Source organism: Canis lupus, chromosome 16 (assembly GCF_048164855.1).
Source record: "Canis lupus baileyi chromosome 16, mCanLup2.hap1, whole genome shotgun sequence".
NCBI classification, from domain to species: Eukaryota; Metazoa; Chordata; class Mammalia; order Carnivora; family Canidae; genus Canis; species Canis lupus.
The window spans coordinates 40,549,978-40,577,716 of record NC_132853.1 but is presented as its reverse complement, the minus strand read 5'-3'; the positions used below and the strand labels follow the sequence as shown (position 1 = coordinate 40,577,716).

At 53.2% G+C, this 27,739-nt stretch overlaps 1 protein-coding gene and 1 long non-coding RNA gene across 4 annotated transcripts; both read right to left on the bottom strand.

Annotated features, from left to right (window-relative positions):
• Nucleotides 1-1,185: 1,185 nt before the first annotated feature.
• Nucleotides 1,186-23,461, bottom strand: LOC140606762 (signal transducer and activator of transcription 5A). 3 transcript variants are annotated; one of them, XM_072780599.1, is made up of 19 exons: nucleotides 23,403-23,461; nucleotides 21,975-22,112; nucleotides 21,480-21,636; nucleotides 20,203-20,292; nucleotides 17,716-17,890; nucleotides 11,113-11,243; nucleotides 10,701-10,852; nucleotides 10,085-10,240; nucleotides 9,501-9,680; nucleotides 7,644-7,731; nucleotides 7,420-7,542; nucleotides 6,961-7,053; nucleotides 6,248-6,454; nucleotides 5,560-5,654; nucleotides 5,334-5,464; nucleotides 4,729-4,884; nucleotides 4,003-4,054; nucleotides 3,584-3,691; nucleotides 1,186-2,604 (listed from the first exon to the last, which is right to left on the bottom strand). In XM_072780599.1, the coding sequence occupies exons 2-19, from the start codon at nucleotides 22,100-22,102 to the stop codon at nucleotides 2,442-2,444; spliced, it is 2,385 nt and encodes a 794-aa protein (XP_072636700.1). In that variant the 5' UTR covers nucleotides 22,103-22,112; nucleotides 23,403-23,461; the 3' UTR covers nucleotides 1,186-2,441. The 3 variants fall into 3 exon arrangements, with proteins under 3 accessions (XP_072636700.1, XP_072636699.1, XP_072636701.1); XM_072780598.1 differs by lacking the exon at nucleotides 23,403-23,461 and adding an exon at nucleotides 22,949-23,099; XM_072780600.1 differs by lacking the exons at nucleotides 20,203-20,292; nucleotides 21,480-21,636; nucleotides 21,975-22,112; nucleotides 23,403-23,461 and adding an exon at nucleotides 18,217-18,348.
• An 837-nt stretch (nucleotides 23,462-24,298) lies between these two features.
• On the bottom strand, nucleotides 24,299-25,451 carry LOC140606765 (uncharacterized). Its single transcript, XR_012009027.1, has 3 exons — nucleotides 25,247-25,451; nucleotides 24,817-24,883; nucleotides 24,299-24,668 (listed from the first exon to the last, which is right to left on the bottom strand). It is a non-coding gene; the product is annotated as an uncharacterized lncRNA (long non-coding RNA).
• Nucleotides 25,452-27,739: the final 2,288 nt, after the last annotated feature.

Here is a 27,739-nt window from a genome sequence, read left to right as displayed (position 1 = left end):
CTCTGGGGCCCCAGCTCCTCCCCCGCCTCACGTTGGCCCGCGGCCTCCAGGGCAGGGGGGGGGAGGGGGGGATGGGGGCAATCCGCAGCCGCCTCCCCTCCCCCCCCCCCCCCCCGGGCTTGCAGACCTCTGCAAGCCGCACCAGCCTGGCTGGGGTCAGATAAGCGCTACCTCAGGGGGCTCGGGGTGAAGATACTCCCACCCCACCCCACAGCCTCCCCTCCCACAGCCGCTCCATTATCGCTTTCTCTTCAGTTCCCTCGGCGGGGATGAACGGAAACGCTCCACCGGCTGCGGGGCCGGGCCGAGGGCGGCGATAATCCGCAGACGTCGACGCGCCCACTCGGCCGGCTCCCCGCCCCCGCCCCCGCCCCCGCCCCCGCCCCCGCCCGGGAGCCGAGCGCCGAGCAGACCGCGCCGCCCGCCGAGATGCGGGGGGAGATTAGCGGCCGCCCCGCCCCGCCCCGCCCCGCCCCGCCCGGGGCCCCTGCGCCTCCTGCGCCTCCCGCGGCGGCCTGCGCACCCCTCCTCCCCGCTTTGAGCTCCGAGGAAACCTCGCGAGTAGGTCCTGGCTCCCCAGTCCGGGCCCCGCCTCCCCTCCCCGCCCAGGGCCCCAGTGACAGCCCCTGGGCCGCCAGCAGGCCGGAGCCAGGGGGTCCCAATGGGAGACCGTCCTGCCCGCCCAGCTTCCCTGCGGGTCACCGGCCCGCCGGCCCTTCGAACGGGCTGGTGGCAGCGGGATGGTGCCACCTGCTGGCGTCCGGGGAGAGGCCTCGGGAGGAGGGACTGGTGGGGAGGCGCTGCCGCCCCGGCCCGGCCCCGGCCCTCCGCCAAGGGCGGGCTGCACGATCGCTTGGAGCGGCGACTAATGCGGAGAGGCCCGGACCCCCGGACCCCGTTCTTCCCGCTCCCGGCCCCTACCCCGGAATTCCCGCCCCACCTTTCCCCAAGGCCTCAAGCGCTACTCGTTCCGTCGACTGAGCAGCGCACTGACAGCGACCGGGGGCTGGACAGCATCCTCAACACACGGAAAAGGGAGCAGAGTTGTAGCTTTAGAAACAATTACAGCATCAGGCACACAGGAGGGAAGGGCAATGCAGCCCCAGTGCCAGGGATCCCCATTCCCAAGGAGCAGGCGGGGCAGGGGCGGGGGCTGCCCAACCAGGAGCCGCACCACCAAACATATGAAAAAAAAAATACTTTATTCAAAAACACTGTTTACACAAATGTGTGGCCTATGTACAAAGTACACAAGAATCCCTCTCCTTGTCCCCACCTTCCTTCAGGGATGTTTAGACCTGAGACTCCCCACCTTCTGCCAACAGCGGCCCCCCACTGCATGTCTCATAGCCTCAGAAGGAGGGGCGCATGAGGCTGGGAGCCAGGCTTTCTCAGACCTCAGCGTTATGCAATGGTGATGAGGCCTGTTCCAGGTGTACCCCCCAGCAGAGTGGACAGAGACAGGCTTTTACCCCTCGCTCCAGATTGCACAGGCCTGCGGCAAGCAGCTATAATTGATGCTGTCTCTTACTGCAGGGTTTTTTCTTCCAGGAGGGGAGGGAATCAACACTGAAGTCCCGGGCCCTCTGTTCACCCACCATGTCCTAGACCTGTTCCTGGCCGTGTCCTACCTCTCCTGGGAGCAAGGTTGCAGAGCGTCAGGGAAAGGTGGCTGAGGCCGGATGGAGGGAAGGGGAGAGAGTTGGAAAGAGAACAGGACTGGGCAACAGCACCACAGATGTGAAGCCCAAGTACCCTGGTGGAGGCCAGGAGGCCAAGAAACTACATGCTTACAGCAGCCCTGACAGACCCGACTCCAGTGACCCATTTCTGCTGTATTAGGGCCACGGCCTGGATAAGCACTTGGTTCACAAAAGTCACAAGTCCATAGTCATTAAACTATAAAATATTACTCAAAATTGAACCCCTGGCCTCCCTCCCGAAGGGAAGAATCAATAGACCAACACACGTTGAGAGCAGATGCACATACATAAATGCACATGTACAAGCTTTGGGAGTCAAAGCTTCTAACTCAGGAGTACGACTTAAGCTTAGAGACATGACCTGCCTCCGGGGCCCTTCTTGAATAATTTCATTCAAACAAGTGCTAGGCAGTAAAGGCCCCTGCAGGAATAGGTTTGCCTGCATTGCGTGCCTGCAATAGCAGCAAAAGCGGCCCCTTCTACAACAGATACAGGCCCCAAGTGCTCTTGGGATGCCCTGATCTGAAAAGCAAGAGGGTGGCTGCTGTCCCAGGAGGACAAAGGCAAGACAGGCACATCTTGTGTGTCCGCACGCACACACATGCACACACACACGTACGTGTGGACATGTGCTGCCAGCAGAGGCACCAATATATGCACAGCAACACTAAAATCACAATTAACATGACCCCTTCACACTGAGTGTTGTTTCCAAAGAGAAGCCTGGGATTCAAGCATTCATGAGAGGGAGCCTCGGGCCGCAGTGAAAAGACCAGCAGGTGGGGAGAGGCGGGGGTCCAGACTGTCCATTGGGCGGCGTAAGAGTTCCTCCACATGCCGGGCTACGTCCATGGTCTCGTCCAGGTCAAATTCTCCATCCTGGTCAAGGACGGAGTCAGGGCTGGGAGGGAGAGGGTGAGGGAGGTCAGAGGGAGCTGGTGTGCCTCTGGCCCCCTCCGCACTCAGACTACAGTCTCATGGGAACACGACTGGCTCTGCCTGGACGCCTCCCTAACCCCAAATTGAAAACGTCAGTTGTTGGCTCATTGGGAGATACTCAAGTTCTAGTCTCAACTCTCACTGCCTTCTTCAGTGGATTCAGAGAGTTCCTCTCCCTGCCCCTGTCTCTGTCATCCTCTGCAAAACGGGGCGGTTGGGCCAGTGAGTTTGGCCCACTGCAATGCTATTCCGCTCTATCCTGGGCTCCTTCTGAACACCTACATCAGGTGTCATGTCACCTTAGCCACCTGTTAGGTAGGTATTTACTCCACTTTACAGAGGGGAAAACTGAGGCTCAATTTGGAAACTTGCGCAGGGCCACCTGGCTGGCAAATTGATTCAGGACTGGTCTTTGTGACTTGTAACCCATGGTCATCCCACTGTAGCTTGTGCCTCCCAGGCACCCAGACACATCCAGCTGGGGCCACCCATGGCTCAGAAGAGAATTATTTCTCTGCCCTGGAAACTCCAGAGGAAAGCAATTGATACCTTGTTTCCACCCAACTCTTAAGAACAACAGCTTCACCTGAGCTAAATGCTTTTACCTGTACTCTCTCAGTCCTGCCCCCAATCCCATGTGGTAGGTATTCTTGCCTTTATTTTACAGATGAGGAAACTGAGCATCTGGGAGGCTCAATAATTTTCCCAAGGCCACATAGCTAGTCAGCCTCAGAGCAAGGAGCCTGCTATGTGTAGCCCATGCTCTACACTTTTTACTGACTGATCCCCCTCCCTGCACCTGGGTACATGCTAGAGCCCAGCCTGGGTGGTCTTAGACCTACAGGAGCTCTGGGTCCCTTTGCCCACCAGCCCTCTGGGGGCCCAGCCTGAGGCCAGGTGCCCAGGTCCTCCCCGAGAAGCCCCGTGAGAACACAACCTACTTCTGTGGGTACATGTTATAATGAGCCTGGGGGCACACGGCCGGGGAGGGGGCCTGGTCCATGTAGGTGGCGCTGGCCCCAGCAGAATCTGTAGATGCGCTCACAAACCTGCAGGAGAAACGAGGCAGAGCCTCAGCGGCCTCACGGCAGCAGCTGACCTGGGGAGGGCCCAGGGGGTATGGAAGGACAAAGTGCCCACTGTGCCTGGGACTCCAGATGTGGGCCTGGGGCCCTGGGTACTGGTCCCACTGATACTAAGCCCAGTTCCCTCTCCAGGGGGAAACTGAGCCAGGTTTCAGGGGGAAGGGAGGGCTGGGCCACGCAGGGCCTGTGAGCGGGAGGGGCAGTGGTGAGGGGTGAGGGGTGCTGAGGGGAAGAGAGAGGCAGTGGGAGGCCAGAGCTGGACCCTGGGTACTTACTCAGGGACCACCTGCTTGATCTGTGGCTTCACGTATCCGTCTACTGCTTTAGCTGCCAAGAGGGGGGAACAGTGATGAGAACCAGTCTCTGGGAGCTCAAGCCCACCGCATGCAGCCTGCCTCCTATTCCCATCCCCCAGGGCCTTGGCAGGGATGAGATTTCCCAGACTATTCCTATAAACACCTGCTGATGGCCTCGGCCTCAGGGCCACCCAGACCCCATTGCTCTCTCGCTCCTCGCCCCACCTCTGCCAAGGAAGTAAAATCAATGCCAAGCAGCAAACCCAACAACGGATTGGGGACAAGTTGAAGATGAAAAACTTGTCCATTTTGCTTCCTACACTCAACTGGCAGGGTGGGGGGGAGCGGGGACAGGTTTGAGGGTGGGAGTCCTGAGAGCAGCCCATTAAGATAGGAGTAACAGGTGATCTGCCAGTATGATTATCCTGCCTCCTTTGCCAGCACTGGTGTCTCTTCTTCCCAGAGTGCAGAAGGGAGAATCCACCCAGCTTTTTGGTTTGCAGAGAAGACAACTGGGTCAGAGGCTTTGATTTCCCTCTCGGTTGTAAGTTCTGAAACCCCCTCCATGAGTTCTGCACCAAGCCATGGACCCAGTCCACAGGGGAGATGGACCCTGGGCTCCTCCTGGGGAGTCCCCGCTGCCTGGCCCCAAGAGCTTTGTCTACAGGCTGAGGAAGGGCCCAGGACCATCAGGGTGAGACACACCGAACACAGGAGTGTAATACTTGGAGAAGACCTCATCCTTGGGCCGGTCGGGAAATACGTAGATGAGATAGTTCAGGTCCCCCAGCCGGTCCGCCAGAGACCGGATAGAGAAGTCGCGTGTGGTGAACGGCTTCAGGTTCCACAGGTTGCGGTCAGCTGTGAAAGGGAAAGGCTCATTCCCACCACCCACTACCCTCAGGGGCAGGGGCATGGGGTTTGAGATCAGGCTTGTAGAGACATTTGGGGTTTTACTAGCCTGCTCTGACAGCCCACCCCTTGTCTTGTGCTCCTCTGGCATAGGGGTGAGTAAGTGACCATGGGACCATTCTACCCAGCGAAACAAGCAAGGAGATGCCAGGAAGGCTAGGTCAGGGCAGAGAAAGGAGAAGAACCCAGAACTGCTGAAGAACTTCCCCAGCAGCTCTGGAGGCTACGGGGCCAGTGATTTTAGGTTCTCCACAATGGAAGATGGTAGAAAGGAAATTCAGGTCAAGTCTTTCCCCTGGTGAAACCTTTTAAGGATGCAGATGTCATGGAGAATGGGGAGCAAGGACATGGGAGCCCAGGTTCCTGGGGCCAGAGTGTGGGCAACATAGAGCACTCACGAGAGTCAAACTTCCAGGCAATGGTGATGCCCCCAATTTCGGAGTCGCTAAAGCGCAATAAAAAGGTCCCATCGGGCTTGTTGATGAGCAGGTCATGGGCCTGTTGCTTATTCACAAAACCTAGGATGGCCCTGGGTGCATGAAGCATAGAGTGTCACTACTGGGCCAGCGTCTCCTGCTCCCTGAGCCCATGGCCTCCCAAACCCTGGGCCTCTCCATTCCTCACCCGTCATTCCAATGGGGCTTGTGATGCTTCTTCAGCACTTCCATGACCCCATCGAACCACTGCCAGAAGGTATAGTTCCAGCCGGGCAAGTTCTCCTGAGAGCCCCCAGGAAACCCTCAGTCAGTCAGGGTTTGTGGCCCGGTCATCACAGGTGGCCCAGGAAACAGTCAGTGCCCTCTTGTACTCACACATACTCTCAATTCCTCACCTGACCTGCCCCCCACTCAGCAGTCCCTAAACGGACACAACCCCAGCCCGTAGCCTAGCGATGGGACAGTAAACCCGACTCTCCTCTCAGACACAGAGGTTGGGGGTAGGAAGTGCCCAGAATTCTCTGAGCTGGACGAGACCTCCAAAGTCATTTCTACTATAAGGTACAGGGGGGGAAACTGAGGCACAGAGCCGTGAAGGGCCTGGCCATAGTTAACAGATCTAGGACAGGGATCCTGACTCCCAGCCCCAGGGTCCTTCCACTGTCCTGCTCTGGCTCTTAGAGCTTAGTGCAGTTTCTCATTGCCCCTTCCTCCATTCCCTGGGGTATTAGCTCCTGTCTCTCCTGGCTATAGGAGAGGGCAACTCAGGATGGAGGGTGGGGCACTGACTGAGGCCAGTAACCTGTCTGTGAGGTGGGGAGAGACTGGCAGGGCATGGGTGGTCCCAGGCAGGCGGCTGGAGGCAGTTCCCTCACCCTGTTGAACTGGGACCAGGACACCGACATGCCGTTATAGTCTTCAAGGTGGCTGCTGCTGCTGTTGAACAGTTTCTGTGCCAGGAACACGAGGTTCTCCTTGGTCAGGCCCCGGTTACTCTGCACTTCGGCCTTGAATTTCATGTTGAGCGCCTCACACAGCTGTGGCCACAGCACTTTGTCAGGCACGGCAAATGGCACCCTGCCCTGAGAGGGAAAGAAGAAATATTTACACACACACACACACACACACACACACACACACACACACTCAGATACACAGATACCACTCGAGACAGGACTAAGAAAGATCCAGAAAAGGAGACACAAACACGAGAGAAAGAAAGGCAGGGTGGCAGGGGCAGAGGGGTGGGCATACGGTGATAAGAGACCCAGACTAGGAGTCTGGGATAGAGATCAAGGACTCAAACCACAAGCTGAAGTGAGATCAGAGACCAGAGCCCAAAGTCTAAGCTCACAGATTTAGGAAATCCCAGTCCCGAGACCCAGACCCCAGATGGTGCCTGAGGACGTGCCATGGGTGGCGCACTCACACAAGCTGCTCCTTACCTTACCTCAGCTCTGATGTGGCCGTGGGGCTGGTGGGGGATCACCCAGCAGGGGCCCAAGGGGTTGGGGCCTACCCAGGGAGACTCCTAGGACCCAGGGGGGCTGGGGGTGGGGGCTGAGCTGGGACTCCCACGAGGACTCACCGGCTCGGCAAAGGCATTGTCCCACAGCACGGTGGCCGTAGCATTGTGGTCCTGGCTGCCGTGAACGATGACAACCACCGGAAGGGACAGAGTCTACAGGAGTTAAAGGAATGAGTATAGAAGGCACACAAGCACCCACCTTGCCCTCACGTAGCCCTCATTCCTCACCCAAGATCCCACCCACAAGCCCTCCCAATCAAACCAAGGCAAAATCAAACAAACACAACACAGCAGGCTTCTTCTTGGCCCATTACCTAAGCTCTGTGGCTGGTACCAGATTATAACTTAGCAAGCAGGCACCAGCAGACTGAAAGCAGGTTTTCTGATAGCCTCATGGGCTAAATGGTCCGTGACCGGGTGAGGATTCAGAACTCTGGCTTTCCCAAACCAGTCAGGTGGCCTCGGCTAAATCTTCACCTTTCTCGGTGACCTGTGGGGGCTGGTAGAGCCCGGCCTCACCTTCACCTGGAACACAAGCTCGTTGCTGCCAACGCTGAACTGAGACTCAAACAGGACTGTGAACTTCTCCTCTGTCACAGACTCTGCGCCCCTCCGGTCAGCACGCTTGATCCTCTTTAGGGACTGCAGGGTAGGGCATGGGGCGGCGGATGAGGAGAGAGCGCTGGTTACAGCTACTTGGCCCTGGGCAGACATTCCCTCCAGGGGTCAGGCCTTGGCCTCACCATGTTTCTGAAGTGCGCGCTCAGAGTGCAGGTGGCTTGGTGATACTCCATCACACAGCAGTTGTTCAGGATCTCTCCACTGCACTCACTGAGAAGGAGAGGAGAGCCCTGTCATGTGGGCCCCGGCCAGGAGCAGGGCTCTGTGCTTGCCCTGGGCCGGGGGTTCACGCCGGGGAAGCCCTCCAGCAGCCCAGGCCTCGTCCCCCAAGAGCATTTTATCTCCAGGTGCCAGGGTGGCTGTCAGTTAAGTGGCTGACTCTTGATGTCGGCTCAGGTCATGGTCTCAGGATTCAGGGGATCAAGCCCAATGTTGGGCTCCACACTCAGCATGGAGTCTGCTTGTCCCTCTCCCTCTGCTCCTCCTTCTGCCCCTCTCCCCGCTCTTTCTTTCTCAAAAAAAAGAAAGAAGAAAGAAGAAAAGAAAGAAGAAAGAAAGAAAGAAAGAAAGAAAGAAAGAAAGAAAGAAAGAAAAGAAAGGAAAGAAAAGAAAGAAAGAAAGAAAGAAAGAAAGAAAGAAAGAAAGAAAGAAAGAAAGAAAGAAAGAAGAGAAGAGAGAGAAGAGAAGAGAAGAGAAGAGAAGAGAAGAGAAGAGAAGAGAAGAGAAGAGAAGAGAAGAGAAAGGAAGGAAGGGTGTTTCTCTCCATGTCTTGGGCTTACTTTCTCATTAACCTGAGAGTAAAGCAAAGTCTTCAACGGTGGGCTCTGGGTCTCTGTCATTAGGTTAAAAATTCCTTCAACATTGAGATTGATGTGGGGACCTTCAGGGCCCTCTGGCAGCTTCTAATGCACTTAACAATAAAAACCATGACCACAGCCAACAAGGACCTCATGGTCAAACCCTGCCCCAGTTCCCTGGCCTTAGTGGGTTCTTCTCCCCTCACATAGGACAAGGGGAGCCATGCTGACTTGTCTATTTGCTGAACATGCAGACTTGGTGCTACCTCAGGACTTTGGCACCTGTTCTTCCTATTGCCCCAAACATTCTTGACTTTCTTGTTTAGGTCTCAATTCAAATATCTCCTCAAAGAGGCCTTCTCCAGCCACTCACATGGTGAGGTAACATCTATCCAGATGCTGTGGCATCACTCTGTTTTCATTTTCTTTCTAGAGTTCATCACTTTTTGACACTGCTGTATTATTACAAGCATATAATTGTCTCCCTCCTGAGCCAACATGTAAGCTCTAAGAGAATGAGAACCTCTTTGCCTTCCTGTCCCCAGACCCCATGGTAGGCACTCGATACACAGGACCAAGTCTCCCACTTCACTCATTTATGCCCTCATCCATTCATTCACTGCATCCTTTGTGGGCAGCCTGCCCTGATCCCTGGATCCCACTCGGGGTTCTCTAGCCACATAAGCCTTCTCTCCACTCTCCTTTTGGTCAAGGCCCATGTTCTCTCTGTCTGAAAGTCGTCTCTCTCTTCTCCCTCCACATGGTCTCACTAGCCACTCCCATTCACCTGCATCCCAACACTGCCATCCTGCCCCCTGCCCCAAGACCTCCTTCTGCAGGGCCCTACATCTCCCCTGTCACACACAATACTCTTCTCATGACTGCCACCTGCTCTGCTGGGTTAGGCAAAGACGGGACCAAGTACTGTGTGGATCATCGCTGTGTCCCAGTGATTAGCACGGGTGCTTGAACAACCCAACAGTGCAATCCATGCAGACCAACTATGTGCCAAAGGAACAAAATATATACCAGGACAGACAGAATGAGCTAGAGAGACACTGGACTATTGCTGCAGAAAGGGAGGCTGAGCTGCTCCATCACACAGGACCCTGGCTACAGAATAGACATGAGCTTCCAGGCCAGAATGGAGGGAGGGGAAGGCAGGGACTGAGGCACACGTACTTGCGAGCGTTCTCATTCTTGAGCAGTGACTTGGCCTGCTGCTCGCTGATGATGGTGGCCTTCACCTGGGGGGGGTTCATGTGCACGTTCAGCTTCCCGCCCACCAGCAGGCGCACTGTCGCTGCAAACTTGGTCTGGGTCTTCAGGACCTGAGGGGGCTGCTTCTCAATAATGAATGTGCTGCAAGGACACAAGGGACCAGACCAGACATGATGCTGGCTCAGGAGAGGGGGCCTGGTCCCCCTTGTGGGGAGGCTACTGGGGTTTGGCAGGTAAAGGAAGAGCACGTGGCATAGCTCCTGTTCCCAGAGAGGCCACTGAGAAGTCAGAGGAGACGGTGGGCCAGGGGAGGGGGACAGTGAAATGACTCAGCAGCTGGCACAGGCTGGCGGGGGGCTGGGAGGAGTCCACATAGCGCCCACAACAGAAACCAAGCAGCCATTGCAACTGAGGACAGAGGGCTTTGGGACCCGGGCAAGAGACAAGGACTCAGACAGGAGCTGCCCCCCAACCCCAGGGGGCAAAGCACCTGCCTCCCCCAAGGCAACCACCCGGGGCTGGGCGTGGCCAGAGGCAGCAATCACCTGGTCACCAGGGCTGAGATGATGTCTGTGATGGTGGCATTGACCTCGGCCAGCATCTCCTCCACTGGGCCGGGGATGGGCAGCTGCTGGCAGAGGTGCTCAGCTCTGCGGATCTGCTGCCGGTTCTGCCAGATGATCTCGGCCAACTTCTCACACCTGCACGGGGGCCCCAGGCCACCGGGAGGGCAATAGAGTCACCCCATCGCCCGGGCTCCAGGCCCCAAGTCCCAGCTCCAGCCTCACCAGGGAAGGCTCTGTACCTAAGCTCCCGCCCCTGTTCACAGAGCAGAGCAGAGCAGAGCAGAGCAGAGTGCCCTGCCTCTCAGGAACACACAGAACCATCTGGGAGCAGCAACTCCAAACTGAGTCCACTCAGCCTGAGTGTTGCTCCGCACACCCAGCCCTACCCTCCTGCCCCCTCCCTAGCACAGTGACTCCCTTCCTGGGTAGGTGGCACAAGATGGGGGCCCCAAAGTCGCTATCAGAAACCAGAACCCCTAGTGAACGAAGCCTTGCCACGGGGTGGAGCGAGCTGGCTGCTCAAGGAAACGCAGGAGGCAGAATGAGCAGCTGGTAGCACCATTCCTGCCCCAGGCCACCCCCCAGCCACCATTACCAGGACTGTAGCACGTCCAGGCTGCCCTCGGGGGGCCCTCCGTTCCCTGCCAGCTGCTGCCGCCGCTTCCACTGGATCAGTTCATCGTCCAGGATGATGGTCTGCTGCTTCCGCAGCAGCTGCAGGGTCTTCTGGTGCTTCTCGGCCAGCTCCTGAAGGGAGGTGGGGACAGCAGGCCCTCCTGGGCTCCCAGACAACAACCCTGCAGGCCTCACTCGGGAGGCACAGGCCTTCCCCTCTCCCAGACCTGCTCTGCCTCAAGTGCCCCCCACAGGAAAGAAGGATCTGGCCTCCAGCTCTCTCGGGTCCTGCTCTCTTCCTGGCCTTAGCCCTCCCTCGGGTTTCGCGGGTAGCTCAGGATGCGGACTGCAAAGCTTGGGAGGAGAGGAGAGAGGACGCAGATCCCACTTACCACGCGGTACTGCTGCAGCGTCTGGGCCTCACGCTGCAGCCAGGCCTCCAGGGACACTTGCTTCTGCTGGAGGGCCGTCTCCCGGCTCAGGCGCTCCTGGGGATTCAGCTGCGCCAGCTGGGAAAACTGAGCTACAGGAGGGGACAGGACACCCATCACCATCATCTCCCAGCTTCCTGTAGGAAGCCCCGTGCAACACACACACCTGTTCTGGAGGAAACACCCTCGAGGGTCTGCCTGACATCTGACCAATGGAACCTGGGCTCCTAGCGGCCAGGGGGGCCAGACCTGAGCAGGCTCTGGTCCCTGGCCTCTCCACTCTGATCTCCCCTTTAGGGAGTGTGCAGCCAGAAGGAAGCCTGAGGGCACAGCGAGGAGGATCCCGCCTTGAGGCCTCCCCTCCCACCTCAGTCTACACAGCTGCCTGCCACACAGGGGTCCAGCATGGAGCCTCGCTGCCTGGTTCGCCCTGTGCCCTCACCATTTACTACTAACTGGGTGAACTGGGGCAAATCATTTCACTCTTCGGGGCCTCTGTCCGTCCATGTGCAAAATGGGAGAATCTCGGCCCCTGCCTCAGTGGGTCGCTGAGGATTACAGAAGTGATGATGCACAAAAGGCTCAAGGAACCGCCCTGCACAACATGGATGATGTAGGTGTTAGTCCTGGCTGGTTATAGTGGCTTACAGAGCAGGTTTTTTTTTTTTTTAAGATTTTATTTATTTATTCACAAGAGACAGAGAGAGAGAGAGGCAGAGACACAGGCAGAGGGAGAAACAGGACACACACAGAGAGAGAGAGAGAGAGAGAGAGAGGCAGACACAGGCAGAGGAAGAAGCAGGCTCCATGCAGGGAGCCTGACGTGGGACTTGATCCCGGGTCTCCAGGATCATGCCCTGGGCTGAAGACGGCGCTAAACCGCTGAGCCACCTGGGCTGCCTACAGAGCAGTTTTAAAGGGTGACAGAGCCCAATGGCGGCTCGGTCCTACCCATGTCATAGGGCAGAGCCTCCTCAGGGAAGCTCCAGCCTTGCTGGCCTGGATCCCACCCCTGGAGCACAGCAGCCTTTCCTAGGGAAGAGGTGTTTCTCTAGGGGCTGGGAGGAGCCTAACATGTTTGTTTGTCCAGGTTGGGTTACTGTGAGCTCAGCTGACCAACCAGAAGGAGATGGAGAGGCATGGAGAGGGACAGAGAGGGACAGAGAGAAGGCAAGAGAGAACGTCCAGGGCCCACTGGCCACACAGAAGCAGCAAGATTCTCTCAGGAGAGGGAGGCAGCTTCTCTCCAAACTAGTGTTGGGACTCACCCATGGCAGCAGCAATAGGGAGTCAGGGAAGCCTCCTTACCCTTTTACCAAAAATGTATTATGAAATACTTAAGACCCAGGGAAGGAAGAAGGAATGATGCAAGGAATACCTGTGTATCAATAACCCAGCTTAAGAAACCATACATTTCCACAGTGAAATCACACCTACACATCCTTCCCTGCTTGCAAACCCATCCCTGCCTCTAAAGGTAACCCCTATCCTAAATGCTGGGATTATGATGCCCTGCCAATCACCTTTCTGAATATCCCAGTGTCCTCACTTGGGCTGAGTCAAGGAGATGTGAGCATCGGCAAATCATTGGTTAAGTTCACAGCAGGCCTCGGAGGGCCATGTCACACTGACCTAGGCCCTGTCTCATGGACACACAAACTGAGACAGATTAAAGCAAATCTAGACAGCCCAGAGAAGCCCAGAACGAAAACACAACTGGGAATACGGTTCTGATCCCACTACCCGGGACTGAGAGAGAATACTGTTCAGGTGTGTTACGCAGCAGAGTAGTCCTGAGGCCGCCTCAGAAATCCTGCCACCCAGAGGGAGGTCATGGTGATCCTCACACCTGGGCCCAACCTCCCTAAGCCAATGACCCACTTAGGTCTCTCCTGACACTTTGCAGAAGCTTCTGGGAGGGAGGTCAGAAGATGTGAGGCAATTGTCTTCTCTGCTGAGGGAGCTGAGCCTTCCCTCACACAAACAGATCAACAGTCTGTGTTCCTGATGAGTGAACTTGATAAATGAGACAACTGACATTGCATGATGGGTACAAACCCAAAGCAGAATCTAATCCAAACCCATAAGGAGGAAACAGAAAACCCAGGAATAGGATCGGAAGTACTATGAACCATCAAAGGCTTGGGGTAGAACTGATAGCCTGGGGGTACCTGGATGACTCAGTTAAGCATCTGACTTCTGCTCAGGTCATGATCCCAGGGTCCTGGGATTAAGACTTGCATTGGGTTCCCTGCTCAGTGGGGAGCCTGCTTCTCCTTCTTGCTTTGCCCCTCCCCTCACTCGTTCTCTCTCTCTCAAATAAATAAAATCTTAAAAAAAAAAAAAAAAAAAAAGAACTGAGCCTGAATTCTCCTATTCCCAAATCTAGGAAGAAGGCTGTTCTTTCTCTGGGGTCAGTCTGAGATGGATTCACAGGAAGGCATGCTAGAATCATCTCACCAATATTTACTCAACACCTACTATGATTCTGGCAATGTGTTGAGAAATTCAGAGTACAGGAAATACTGACACAGCAGGGTGAGGAGAGCTCAAATAGTTAAAACAGCATAGGGGCGCCTGGGTGGTTCATCAGTTAAGCATTGGACTCTTGATTTCTGCTCAGATCATGAGATCAGGGTCTTGAGATCAAGCCCTGTGTGGGGCTCTGCGCTCAGGGGGGAGTCCGTTTCTCTCCTCCCTCTCCCTTTGCCCCTCTCCCTGCATGGTCCTTTTTTCTCTCTCAAATAAATAAATCTTAAAAAAAGATAAAATAAAACAGCATAACAGCATTCCAAAAATATTTAAATAGTTTTTAAAAATGAAGGAACAGAGGCAAATAAAATTTAGGGAGAACACAAAATAAACATTAAAATATAGATCTCAATACAACTGTATTAAATAGTACATTAAATATTAGTGGAGTAAACACCTCAATTAAAAGCAGAGATTGTCAGAATACATATAAAAGCAAGATTCAACTATATGGTATCTACATTTTTTTATAAAGATTTTATTTATTTATTCATGGGAGACACAGGAAGAGAGGCAGAGACACAGGCAGAGGGAGGAGAAGCAGGTTCCATGCAAGGAGACCAATGTGGTACTCGATCCTGGGAATCCAGGATCACACCCTGAGCCAAAGGCAGACCCTCAACCACTGAGCCACCCAGGTGTTCCTATCTTATCCTTTTTTTTTTTTTTTTTTTTTTTTTTTTTACGATTTTATCTATTTATTTGAGAGAGAGAGAGGAGAGCTTGAGCAGAGTGTGTGTTGGGGGCGGGGGGGGGTGGTGGTGGGAGGGCAGAAGGAGAAGCAGATTCCTCACTAAGCAGGGAGCCCAATGCAGGGCTGGATCCCAGGACCCTGGGAACATGACCTGAGCCAGAGGCACTTAACTGACTGAGCCACCCAAGCACCCCAGTATCTACATATTAAATTTTAAAAAACAGGGATCCCTGGATGGCTCAGCGGTTTAGTACCTGCCTTCGGCCCAGGGCATGGTACTGGAGTTCTGGGATTGAGTCCAGTGTTGGGCTCCCTGCATGGAGCCTGCTTCTCTCTCTCTGCCTGTGCTTCTGTCAATCTCTCTCTGTGTCTCTCATGAATAAATAAATAAAATCTTTAAAAAAAAAATTTTTTTTTAGGGGCAGCCAGGGTGGCTCAGCGGTTTAGTGCCTGCCTTCGGCCCAGGGTCTGATCCTGGAGACCCGGGATCGAGTCCCACATCAGGCTCCCTGCATGGAGCCTGCTTCTCCCTCTGCCTGTGTCTCTGCCTCTCTCTGTGTGTGGCTCTCATGAATAAATAAATAAAATCTTTAAAAAAATTTTTTTTTAAAACACGTATCAAGATATGCTGTAGCTGTACAGAATAAGAAGGCTGGAGTGGAGGCAGCCCGGGTGGCTCAGCGGTTTAGCGCCGCCTTCAGCCCAGGGCCTGATCCTGGAATCCCAGGATGGAGTCCCATGTCAGGCTCCCTGCATGGAGCCTGCTTCTCCCTTTGCCTGTGTCTCTGCCTCTCTCTCTCTCTCTCTCTCTCTCTCTGTCTCTCGGTGTCTCTCATGAATACATAAATAAAATCTTTATTTTATTTTATTTTTTTTAAAGTTGCTTGCATTTTATTTATTTTTTATTTTTTATTTATGATAGTCACAGAGAGAGAGAGAGAGAGAGAGAGGCAGAGACACAGGCAGAGGGAGAAGCAGGCTCCATGCACCGGGAGCCCGATGTGGGATTCGATCCCGGGTCTCCAGGATCGCGCCCCGGGCCAAAGGCAGGCGCCAAACCGCTGCACCACCCAGGGATCCCTAAATAAAATCTTTAAAAAAAAAAAAAAAAAAGGAAGGCTGGAGTGGACTTCAAGATAAGAAGTATTACCAGATATCAAGAAAGGCATTTCAAAGTTATCAACATAGCAATCAATCAGAAAGACATAATAAGTATAAACTTATATGCATCTAATAACAAAGCTTCAAAATACACAAAGAATATTTACAGAAATAATTGGAGAAGCATACAATTCCACAATATAATAGTTTTTGATCCTTTTTCAGCATCTGATAGAACAATTAGGCGCCCCCCCCCTCCAAAAAAAATCAATAAAGACATTGACCATGGTGGTTCTTAAAGTGTGGACCAGGGATTCCTGGAGGCTTTCCAAGAACTTTACTGAGAATCTACAAAGCCAAAACTGTTTTCATAAGGTCTGAAGACCTTGTCTTTTTCTCTTTTGATCTCTTATAGGAACACAGTGACATTTTCTAAAGGCTACAAGATATGTGCTCTACAACAAATTGAAAGCAAGACCAAGCTATCTCCTACTAAACCTCACATTAAAGAGATGTGTAAAAATCTAAAAGCAATTCCACTCGCTAAATTTTGTTTTGGAAAACACAGATTTTTTTTTGGTTTGGGGGATTTTTGGGGGTACAACTTTTTAATGTTAACATTATGCATTATGTTACATATGTTAATATTAATTAACTTAAAATTGCTACTTTTAAATGAAATAACTTTGAAATACACATTCTTTCAAAGTCCCAAAGATACATTCACCGAGATAGGACATACACTGGGCCATAAAACATGTCTCAATAAATTTATTTTTATTTATTTATTTATTTATTTATTTTTAATAAATTTAAAAGAACTGAGATCAGGGTGCCTGAGTGTCTCCGTTGGTTAAGCATCTGCTTTCAGCTCAGGTCATGATCCCAGGGTCCTGGGATCAAGCCCCCTATCTAGCTCCCTGGGGAGAAGCACCTCCTCTCCTTCTGCCCCTCCACCTACTTCTGTTCTTTCTCAACTAAATAAATAAAACCTTAAAAAATAATTAACATAAAAGAATTGAGATCATACAGCGTATGTTCTCTGACAATAGTGGGATTCAATAATAAAATGCAACTAAAAAAAAAAAAGACCAAAAGGAAATGCAAGTGAAATCAATAATATGACATCTAGGGAAAAAAAACCCCAAATATTTGGGAATTAAACAATATACTTCTAAATAATATGTAGGCAAAATGATTATTCAGAAAAGAAAATATTTCAAAATCATGAAATTCAGCTAAAGCATTGCTAAGAGAGAAATTTAAGCTCTAAACATATGTATCAGAAAATAAAGGCTAAAGTCAATGACCTGTGGTTTTACCTTAAGAAGCCAAAGAAAGAAGAGCAAAAGAACAGGCAACTTGACACTTCTTAGTCTCACTAGGATGGGGCCTGTGTGGAGTTGGGAGAAGATGGACCATGTCTCAAGACTCCTCAAATTATACTGAGAGTTAATTTGTTCTGAGTTAAATTTTCTTTCCCCACACACTTATCATGACAGTCACTGGAAAACTATAGACCTAGGAGTTTCCACTGTCACCTCCTCTTTCCAGTTCCATATCCTATCAGGGAGGCTCAAGAAGGGGCATTTCTGGAGTTCTACCTTGCCCCAGCCTGGTTCAACAGGAGACTCCCAATCTAAGTCCTTCCTCTGATTGGGGAACACCTTGTCCATATTCATTCATTCATTGAGCTACTCACTGAATACCTACAATTAGGAGAGAATATTGTTTAGTAGAGTACAGGGATTTTATGACATATCTCTAGTTGAGATCTGGTTCCACAACTAATAAACAATCCAGGCCAAATTACCTCCTCTCCTGGAACCTCAGTCCTACCATCTATAAAATAGGGATGATACAAACTATCTACTTCCTGGGGCTGTTGTAAAGTTTGGATTGAAAAAATGCATGCAGGGACACCTGGGTGGCTCAGTTGGTTGAGCATCTGCCTTCAGCTCTGGTCATGATCTCAGGGTCCTGGGATGGAGCCCCTCATCAGGCTCCCTGCTCAGTGGGGAGTCTGCTTCTCCCTCTCCCTTTGCACCCCCCCCCGCCCTCCCCCACCCATCCTCTCTCTCTCAAATAAATAAATTAAATCTTAAAAAAACAAAAAAGAAAGAAAAAGGAAAATGCATGCAAAGCCTGAAGTCTGGCCCATCGCAGAGGCTCAATCACAGGGAACCATTACTTTACTCCAAAGCTCCGAGTGAGGCTCTGTGGAAGCAGACACTCACCCTGGATCCTCAGGCTCTCCTGATACTGGATGATGAAGTACTCTTGAGTCTGCTGCAGCTTCTTCAGTTCATTCTCTGTGTCCTGTGTGACCAGTCTCAACTCCTCAAATGTCTGGTTGATCTGGAGGTGTTTCTGGGACATGGCGTCAACCAGGATGCCAGCTGGAGAATTACCCTGGGGACATATTAGAGGGAAAGTATAGGCCACAGTGAGCTGGGCAGTAAGGATGGAAGGCAACCTCAGGCTTTGGGGAACACTACGATCACAGACCCCAAACTTCAAATCTAGAGTAAAAAGGGTAATTTGAGTCAGAAGGATAGTCATTTACCAGAATTGGTGTGGAGTTGGAAAGAAGGAGGGAACACAGGTGACCTGGCAGATTATGGCAACTTCATAAAGCACTACAGAATCTTCTATTATTATAGTTCTGGCGTCCACCAGAATCACCCAAACAGGGTCTCTCTTTGGAGAGACTTGAACTCAACACATCCAGGAGTTACCTGGGTTTTCCTGTGAATGATGATGACCCCTCATTCCACATCCATTCACTGATCCAATGTCTTGGATCGTGAGAGTTGCTGGGGACCCAGTGGAGAACAAGGCTGGGTGAACACACATCATCTGTGTCCTCACACAAGATCTTCTTGTAACTGAGGGAATTTACAGGGGAGGCATCGATAAAGCCTTGGATCTGGCCATTTAAGTGACCTGGTCTGATCTATTCCTTCCACATCTGGCTGAGAGGAGACCAAATCTTCAGGGCCTTTCCAGTAAACTGTTCTCAGAATAAAATCCAAACTCCTTCTATAGCCTCCGCTGCCCTAGCCAGTAGCTTCTGCTTACCGCCGCCCCCCCCCTCCCCGCCCCACTGCTGCCCAAGCACATCAGGTACTTTCCGTTCTTTGAATACACAAACATGTTCCTGCCTCAGGGCCTTTGCACTTGTTCCATCACTCTGGAACATTCTGGCACCAAATCTTCCTAAGGCTGGCATTTCAACTGGCACCTTTTCAGAGTGACTTTCTCTGATGCGTCAATTTCAAATAGTACCACCCTTATCTGAAAGTGTCTTGTTCTTTTTTCTTTCTTCCTTGTCTGCCTCCCTGCACTAGGATATACGCTCCCTGAGTGCTAGAACCTTGTCTGTCTTGTTCACCACAAAATCCCCAAGGGGTAGGTCATCAGAGGTTTTCAAGAACAGCTTGATGTGGTTGGGAGAAGGAATGATGTCCCCTGTGAGCATGACAACCCCTATGCTATAGACATGTATTTCTTAATTGGAGCTAAATTCATTCATATGTTTACAGAGAGTTCTGCGGTGACAACAAGTCAAGGGATATAAAAGTTTCCTAGAAGACTCTTTATGACCTGGCTTTTGCCTCTCTCTGGCTTTACCTATTGGGGTTCCCCAGTTGGCTCCCTTCCCCCCAGTACCACTGGCTACCTGCAAGTCTTCAAATGTGCTAAGACGGTTCCTACCTTCCTACCCACACATACACTCTTGTTATTTTGCTCATCATTCCTTCCCCCTCACCCCTATAGCTTAGACACCCCTGTCTTCATGACATCCCCCTGCCAGGCTATCCCAGTCTGAGCTGGGTGCTCTTTTCATATATGCCCCCTTAGTACCCAGCTCAGCCCTAGAGAATTTATCACTGCTTGAATTCCTTTTAGGTGAGGACCAGGCCTTTATCTGTCTCCCCAGTCCTAGCCCACAGGACCTCCATAATTGTTTACTGGATGAACTGTAAGATTCCTGACATCAGCATCCACAGCAATAAATAAATAAGCTCCAGGCACTATTCTGTGGTCTGTACCCATGTGATGCCATGTTATGAAATTCATCTTGCTCTACTCTGGATAATATAATGTTCATCCCATTGTTCAAGCAGATGTGCAATGCTTCCAAGATTACAGAGCTTGGGGGATGAGGTTCTAAGCCTCACCTCTCTGAGCTTGCCAGGGTTCTCTTCTGACACAGATCTCAGCTCCACCTCTCCTCACAGACACCACCAGAGAACATTCCTTATTTCACCTCAGTACCATTTATTAAATGACAAATCATTTCCCTAGTGGTTTGTGATGCCATGTCCAGTGTGGGTTGAATTTCCAGGCATGTGTGCATGTGTATATGTGTGTGTGTTTAGGGCCTCCTTTTCTGTTTCATTGGTCTGTTTGTCTATCCCTGGCCCACACAGTATCTCATTCATCCCTGATACCAACTCCATAAAGTAGATGCTGGTACTATCTCCATTTACAATTGAAAAAACAGGCTAAGCGAAGTTAAGTAACTTACTCAAGTTACACAGCAAGTAAGTGCTTGAGCTAGGGCCTGAAGCCAAGGACTGTACATGCATGTACTGTTCCTTCTCACACTTGCCCATGTCCCTTATCTCTCCAGTGCTCTCTTGCCAGCATTTATAAAACACAGTTGTGTCTGGAGAAAAAGACCTCAGCTCCTGTCCCCACACCTGTGGGACACTCACATTGTTGGCTTCTCGCACCAGCCTCTGTTCATTGTATAGAATATGTCGGATGCAGCGGACCAGCTCCATGGGGCAGCCATCATATGTGTTCTGAAAGAATCCAACAGCAGTTCTGATTAGCTACCCGCCACTCCCACCATGCCGGTCATGGTGCCATGTGCCCTCCACCTACCCCCCACCTCAACTTTTTTCTCCTCCAGCCTCTGGCTCAGCTTTCCCTGAGAAATCTCAAGAACTGTCACCGACACCACTATCTCTCCTTGACTCGATTTCCACTCCCAAAGCTTTATATTTGGTTTGCAGTGCATTAGAAACTCAGTTCACGAAGTTTACAAAATACTTCCAATCTGCCATCTCCTTTGGCTTTCAGAGCATGGATCCTATGATGCATGCAGAAACTATTATCCCTATTTTGCAGATGAGAAAACTGATGCTCAGAAAGGTTAAGTACTTGTCCAGAGGCAAACAAATGAGCAGATGACTCAAGACTTGGGGCATCCAATGCCACGGTCAAGGTACTTTCTACCATGGCCCTGGCCCTGGGTTCCTATTTTGCCTTCCTCTTCCTCCCAGCTTTCTCCTGTTTCCCTCCTCTTCTGGGATGGACTTTTTATTGCTCTGGAACCCTGCTGCTTGTATTTAAGAAGGGTTCTCTAAAAAATATAAGTAAGTTCCAATAAATGCTTGGCTGTGATTACCACCCACACCCCTTTCCTGCTTCCACAAAAACTTCCTCTCCCCCCTAGACTCTTCCCGCTACCTCCCCAACCTTCCCGGTTAAGAAGTCACATCCTAACAACTACGTCCTTCATTCAAGGCTCCTTTATCCAGCTCTCGCCTTCAGGGCAGTTCTGCCCCTCTTCCACCTGACTTCAGCTGTTCTGGCACCTTTAAAAGCGTCTTAGGAGAGATGTCTGGTTGCCTCATTGCCTCATCCCCTCTTTTCTAGGACTTTCAGGTCTTCCTTTCCCTAGCAAAGTACTCTTGACTCAGTCTATCCCCATCCCCTTTGCTTCATCAGTTTAGAATGCCACTTCACCCATCTCTCTTCTGTCCGGTACAAACACACACCTCCTCTTGCTCTGTAGCATGGTAAAGGTATCGACAGGTCTGATTTAGAAAGAGGGGGTGGGGGAAATTGAACAGCAGAAGTCATGGAGCAGCTCAGGGTCACACAGTGAGTCAGTGACCAGGCCAGGAAAAAACCCAGGGGTTCTGATGCTGTAAAGAGAATGCAGACACTGCTTTCCTGCTGATGACCTAGTGTTCACACCCACCTGCAGCTGCGAGGCATAGTGCCCCAGCTTGATCTTCAATAAGAACCCATCTTCCCCGACTTGGTGCTCTGCCTTCTTCTGCAGCTCCTGCACCAGGCCCTCCAGGAGCTGGGTGGCCTGTGCTCGGTCCTGGGGATTGTCCAGGTCAATGGCATCCCTTGGGGCAGGGGAGGGGAGAGAAGCCTACTGTGATGTCTCCTTGGGCAAGAAGGTCAGGAACCGAGAGGGACTTGGAAATCCCAGGCTCTGGTGAAGGGCACTCCAGAGCTCACAAGACTTGTTCCCTGGCAACTCCACAGGCCCTGGAGTCTAGAAACACCCCCTCTCTCCTCCCAGGGTCCCATTTCCCTGTTCCCCTTTCCCAGGGACGCCACCCCTTCCACACAGACGGGCAGAAAGGACCAGAATCACACGAAACCACAAAGAGGAGAGTTAAAGGTCAAGGGGCCTGGCTGGTAGGCCCCGCAGCGGACAGCTCAGGGCAGGGGGACTTACCACGGCTGGCTCTCGATCCACTGCGCTAAGTAGTGCCGAACCTCGATGGGGAAGTGCTGCCCATACAGCACCTGCATCTGGCGCAGGGCATCTCCCTGCAGCTGCTGGGCTTGGATCCAGCCCGCCATGTCTGTTCACCTAGGGTGGGCAGGGGGCTGCAGAGGCGTCTCTCCGCCACAGGGGTGAGGGCTGGGCCTGCCTCCTCCCTGCCGAGCCCACCCATCCCTGGACCGCAGTCAGGCCTGGCCCCTCCCCTCCCACAGACACAGACACGCTTTCCTGTGCGGGAAGAAAGATGGTGAGGAGGGGAAGGCCGCCCTGCCCTCCAACAAGGAACCCGCTGAGGCTTGGGGAGGGGCTCTCGAAAGTCAGGTGCCCTCCCCCTCTTCCTCTCCCCTCGCCCCACCGGGGCTTCCCCGGGGGTGGGGGGGAACAGCTAGAAAACTGAAAGAGAAACTTGACGCCGAGGCCCACGGGCCCTCTGGGGAGGGCTGCAAGAACCCCCACTACCCTGCCTCGAGCCCCCCGAGTCCCAGTTTCTGGGGTGGGGGGCGGGGTGTTATTCTAGCCGAAAGTTTGGGCGACGGCACCGACGGCTCCCCCTAAAAGCTCGCTCGGTCCCCGCCGGCACGTGGCTGGGGTGGTTGGAGGAGGCAGGACGGGGGAGGCAGACGCTGCCTCTTCCACGGCGCCCCCCGGCCGTGCCCCGCGGTCTCCCACGGTCCAGCCCGACAGCGCCCCCTGCTCCCCGTGCGCGGGGACGGCGCCCACCCTCGGCCCCCTCCCTCCGTCCGCGTCCAGCGTCCAGCGCCCGGCACCCTCGCCGCACCGAGGCTCCCTCTCCGGTCCCGGACACCCGTCCCCGCGCCCGGGCCGGCCGTCGGGCTCCGGGCCCCGGGGCGCGGGGGCCGCGGCGGGAGTCGAGCGCCCCGGCTCCGCGCGCGCCGCTCGGGCAGCGCTGCCGGGCCACCCACCTGGTGGCGCCGAGCGGTCGGGCGGCGGGGCCGGCTGTGCGCCCCGCGGCTCTCGCTCGCGGCCCGGGCTCCCGGCAGCGGCGGCGGCGGCGGCGGCTGTTACTACAGGAAGGAGCAGAGAGCAGCGATTTCCTCCTCGAAGGTCAGCTGCCTCCGATAGACCATACACAGCGCGCGAGCTCTCGCCAACACCCCTCCCTGCCTCCGCCCTCGGTCGCTGGCTCCCCTGCGAGTGCGCAGCGGCGGCCGCGGCCCGGGCCCCCGGCGGCGAGGATGGGCGGCGCCGCGCCCGGGGGCTGCCCCGACGGCGGGGTCCCCCGGGAGTCCCAGGCGGCCCTCGCCCGTGGGCCCCGGACCTGCGGGCAGCAGGCTCTGGAGTGGCCGGGGATGGGGGTGGGAGAGCCGGGAAGCCCCGGCTTCTGGAAATCCCAAACCAGGGCCTCAGTTTTCTCACCTGTAAAAAGGGAGGTGGGAAGGGTTGGACTAGCTAGAGATGCCTTCCAGCTCTGCATTTGTCATCTTTTGAGTCTCTAGGTTAAAAAAGTAAATGTAAATGTGTGTATGTGTGTGTGTTTCTGTGGGTTGGGGACAGGGCTTTTGTGACCTCAGAGGCAAAGCCGTAGGGAGGGGAAAGACTGGGGATTCCAGAGAACGCAGTTCACCCCAGGGCTCCACCTCCCCTCCTTCCATTGCTCCCACCACCCTGAGCTCGCCCCTGCAGTGGAAACAGGAAAGAACTTGGCAGTCTTATGTTTCAAACCCCTCCCCAAAATTGTGCAAAGAAGAAATGGAAGCCCAGAGAGGGGAAGGAGCTTGCCCAGGGTCACAGAACGGGCATATGGCCTGGTGTGCAGACTATGATCCATAAATGAGCCTGCCCCTCTGCTCACCCAGTCCAGTCACATCTGAGGCTGGTCCTACCTTCAGAAAGGTCCAGGAGGGCTGTCTTGAATCCTCACAAACTCACAACTGCTGGTAGGCCTTGCCAGAGTAGGACACGCCCTCCCTGAACCTTGCCTGGATCACAGTCCCCCCTCCCTGAGAGCCCCCTACGGGGCCTGCAGAGTTGGGCAAGGCTCGGCTGGAAGCCTTCCATCCCCTTTGCCCAGCTTCCCTCTCCCCTGGGCCTCCCCTCTGCCTGGCAGCTGGCATTGGCAGCACCAAGGGAGAGCCTAGCTGGGCCAAGACCATGTGTCCTGGAGGGAATCGTTCTTGTCTACCTCCCTCCTCCTCTATGCTTTCTTGGATCTGCCTTTTCTCTCCATTCCCTACCCCCTCACAACACTCCTCAACCTTCTTGCTCCTCCCTACCTCCCCCACTTTCATTCTTTTTTTTTTTTTTAAGGTTTTATTGATTCATGAGAGACACACAAAGAGAGGCAGAGACATAGGCAGAGGAAGAAGCAGGCTCCCTGAGGGGAGCCCGATGTGGGACTCGATCCCAGGACCCCAGGATAATGACTGGAGCCAAAGGCAGATGCTCAACCACTAAGCCACCCAAGCATTTTTTTTTTTAATTTATTTTTAAATTTCAGAGAAAAAGCCAAGTTTCAGGCTCCTTAAGCTGGGATATATAAGTCTGACACACATGCTTCCACGTATGGCTACAGTATCTTAGTCTCATGGAGGAGGAAGCATGCAGCCTCTCCCTTGCTTCTTCCCTTACTCTAGGTGATTCATTTGGCAGAGGAGGACCAGACACATAGCACTAGGAGGTCACCTGGAATAAGAGTCAAGTGTCAGAGGTGGGAAAACCTGTAAAGATGATTTCAAATGGGGAAACAGAGGCTGGAGAGAGGAAGTGATTTGGCCAGTGTCATACCACCTGTCAGTGGCAGATGCAAACCCATTGCCCATGAGCCTCTCACCTCCAGCAGATGGGTAAGCCAGTTGTTGGAAGGAGAGTCCTTGGATTCTGAGTCCTCTGAGCCGTATCTGGAAGGCAGAGAACCATTCTTGCCATGGACCCTCTTCTGGGCATTTGAAGAAGGTGATATGGGGGCACCAAGTCCAGAGTGGGAGCCCTGCCTGCCCCCTTCCAGGTAGCCGCCTCTCTAGCCTACTCCCCAGGGCCTGTAGGGGCCTGCTGCTCCAGCTGGCAGCTGCACCCACCAAACATCTGGCTAGATTGGGCTGGGCTTGGCTAGAAGGTAGATAGTCCTGGGTCCTAAAAAGCTAGGACTGAAGTGCCAGTGAACATAACTGGAGGGGTTGGCCTATAAATGGATGTGCCCCAGGACCTTCAGGGAACTCACATGCTATGCCCTCACCTTGTGTCCAGTGGCTGCCACTGCTCACCTGGCTAGATCTGACTCTCTCCTCTTTGGCCTCTGTCTGTGAGGCCCTGAATCTCAGTGTCCTTCATGGCCTGTTGCCTCCTCTTGCTTTTTGATTTTCCTCTTCTTTTAGCTTCTTTCTCTTTAGGGCTCTGTCTGGTTCTCTGGTCCTGTCTGGGTTTCTCTCCATTTCCTTGTGCCTCTGTCCTCCCTTTGCGATGCAATGGGGTGGAGGAGGAGCTTTGGAGCTTTCCCAGGATGGGCAAAGGCCACCCAAGGGAGTGGCAGAGGGAAGGGTGTCAAAGTTGGGTTGGGGGCAGAGGTGATTGTGGTCTTGGCTCTGGATAACACAACTACCCGGAAATGTCAAATTTGGGGTTTCTTTTTGTTTTCAGTCCCCTGCTTTGGTCTCTGCTATTTCCCACCACAAAGCACTCTGGTGGTTTTAGGGGCCCAGACTATAGAGGAGAAAACTGAGGCCTATGGGATAGGGTTCAGGAAGATCAGAAATTGCTTAGGGTCCCAGGCTGGCCTCTGTTAATTGCCCCTCATTTCCAATTCCAAGACACACCATTACATGGAGAGTGAGAAAGGATTTTAAAAAATCATATGGGGGGCAACCTCGGTGGCCCAGCGGTTTAGCGCTGCCTTCAGCCCGGGGCATGGTCCTGAAGACACGGGATCAAGTCCCACGTCAGGCTCCCTGCATGGAGCCTGCTTCTCCCTCTGCTTGTGTCTCTACCTGTGTGTGTGTGTGTGTGTGTGTGTCTCATGAATAAATAAATAAAATCTTAAAAAAATCATATGAGACTACATCCCCCAAAAGAAGACAGACCATAAAATATTATTAGGAGCAGTAATAATCCCTAGCCTAGTTTGCAGTTAGCATATGACATACATAGCCTGACTGAATCATGGCACATTGGTATACAAACGTCATCCTAGGGATCCCTGGGTGGCGCAGCGGTTTGGCGCCTGCCTTTGGCCCAGGGCGTGATCCTGGAGACCCAGGATCGAATCCCATGTCGGGCTCCCGGTGCATGGGGCCTGCTTCTCCCTCTGCCTGTGTCTCTGCCTCTCTCTCTCTCTGTGACTATCATAAATAAATAAAAAAAAAAAAATTAAAAAAAAAAAAAAAAACAAACGTCATCCTACCCTTTAACTCAACTGATCCTTGTGACAACCTTGAAGGTAGGCAGAGCCCCCTTCATCCACTTTGGTTACTCCAGGAAGGAGAGCTGTCCACAGGTGTCTGGCCAGTTAGTATACAGCTGGATCCAGTTAGTATATACTAGGATCCCAGTAGCCCAGCCCATGTGCAGGTCTCCGTAGAGCCTTCCTGACATCCCCCAACCCCAGCACACACCCACAGAGGGAAGACGTCTCCTCTGGCTGGGCTAGCCCATAACTGTTCTGTTGCACAGCACATGGCACATCCATCTCCACACCACTCCGTGCCCCTGCTCTGTTGACCTGTGCGTTCTATGAAGGTGGGTTTGAATTTACAGAGGAAGGGAAGAATCATCCCAAGTCCCATTTCCAGCCTGCCCTTGGAAACCAGGTTAGCCTAGAAGGCTGTGCTCATGCCCCTTCCCTGGAAAGAACAGATTGAGGTCACCTTGACCTAACCGTCCCTGGCGGGTGGGAAGGGCTGGCAGAGGGAGGTGGTATAGAGATGTCTTTGTTTCCTCTGCTCCAAGTCCCTTCTTCAAGGAGAGTTCGTTTGGGAGCCAGAGGGCAGAGGGGAGGCGGGGTGGGGGTGAAGAGCCTTCCCAAGAAAGCTGGAGGCATTCCAGGAAGTATCTCTGCTGGCAGAGAGAGAATTGAAGCCCTTGGGCTTATCCATTCTGCTTTCCCCCACCTTGCCTCTGCTGGATTGTCGACCTCCTCTCTAAACTCTTGGAAGGGGAGCCATAGGCCCACATTCAGCCTATCCTGCACCCCCAGGATCACTGTCCCTTTCTCTCCCCAGATTCCCTCCCTATCCTGGTACCTACCTGTAGGAACACTGCCCCATTCTAGTCCCTGAAGAATGTCCTTCATTCTTCTTAGGGGAAGCAGGACTTACGGAAGGGGTGTGTGTGCAGTCAGTAATTCTGCGTGAATTGGGGGGAGGGGAGGAAGCTGCTGGGTCCTGGGTGAAGCCTGTCTGCCCTTCCTGCCTCTGTCCCTTGTCCTCCACCACTCTTCAGGGAAGTCAGTTTACAGTGAAGTTACCAAGAGAACACAAGGCCATCCTGCCTGAGGCACAGTGACTATCTCCTGTTTCTGGGAATAGGGGCGGGAGGGGTTCAGGACCCATGGGGGGGAGGGAACACCTGCCTCTCTTCCTTTGTCCAGCTGCCCTATCCACCTGCCCAGGGAGAGCCACCTATGGGATGAGGAGGTGAGAGGGAAAATGTCTGTGCTCAGCACACATTTCCCGCCAGTTAGGAGAACAGGGAGGAGCTCATCTTTGCTCTTCCTTTTCAGGGCAGGGGTTAGATCCTGCTGCCTGCGGGGTGGAGAGAGGACA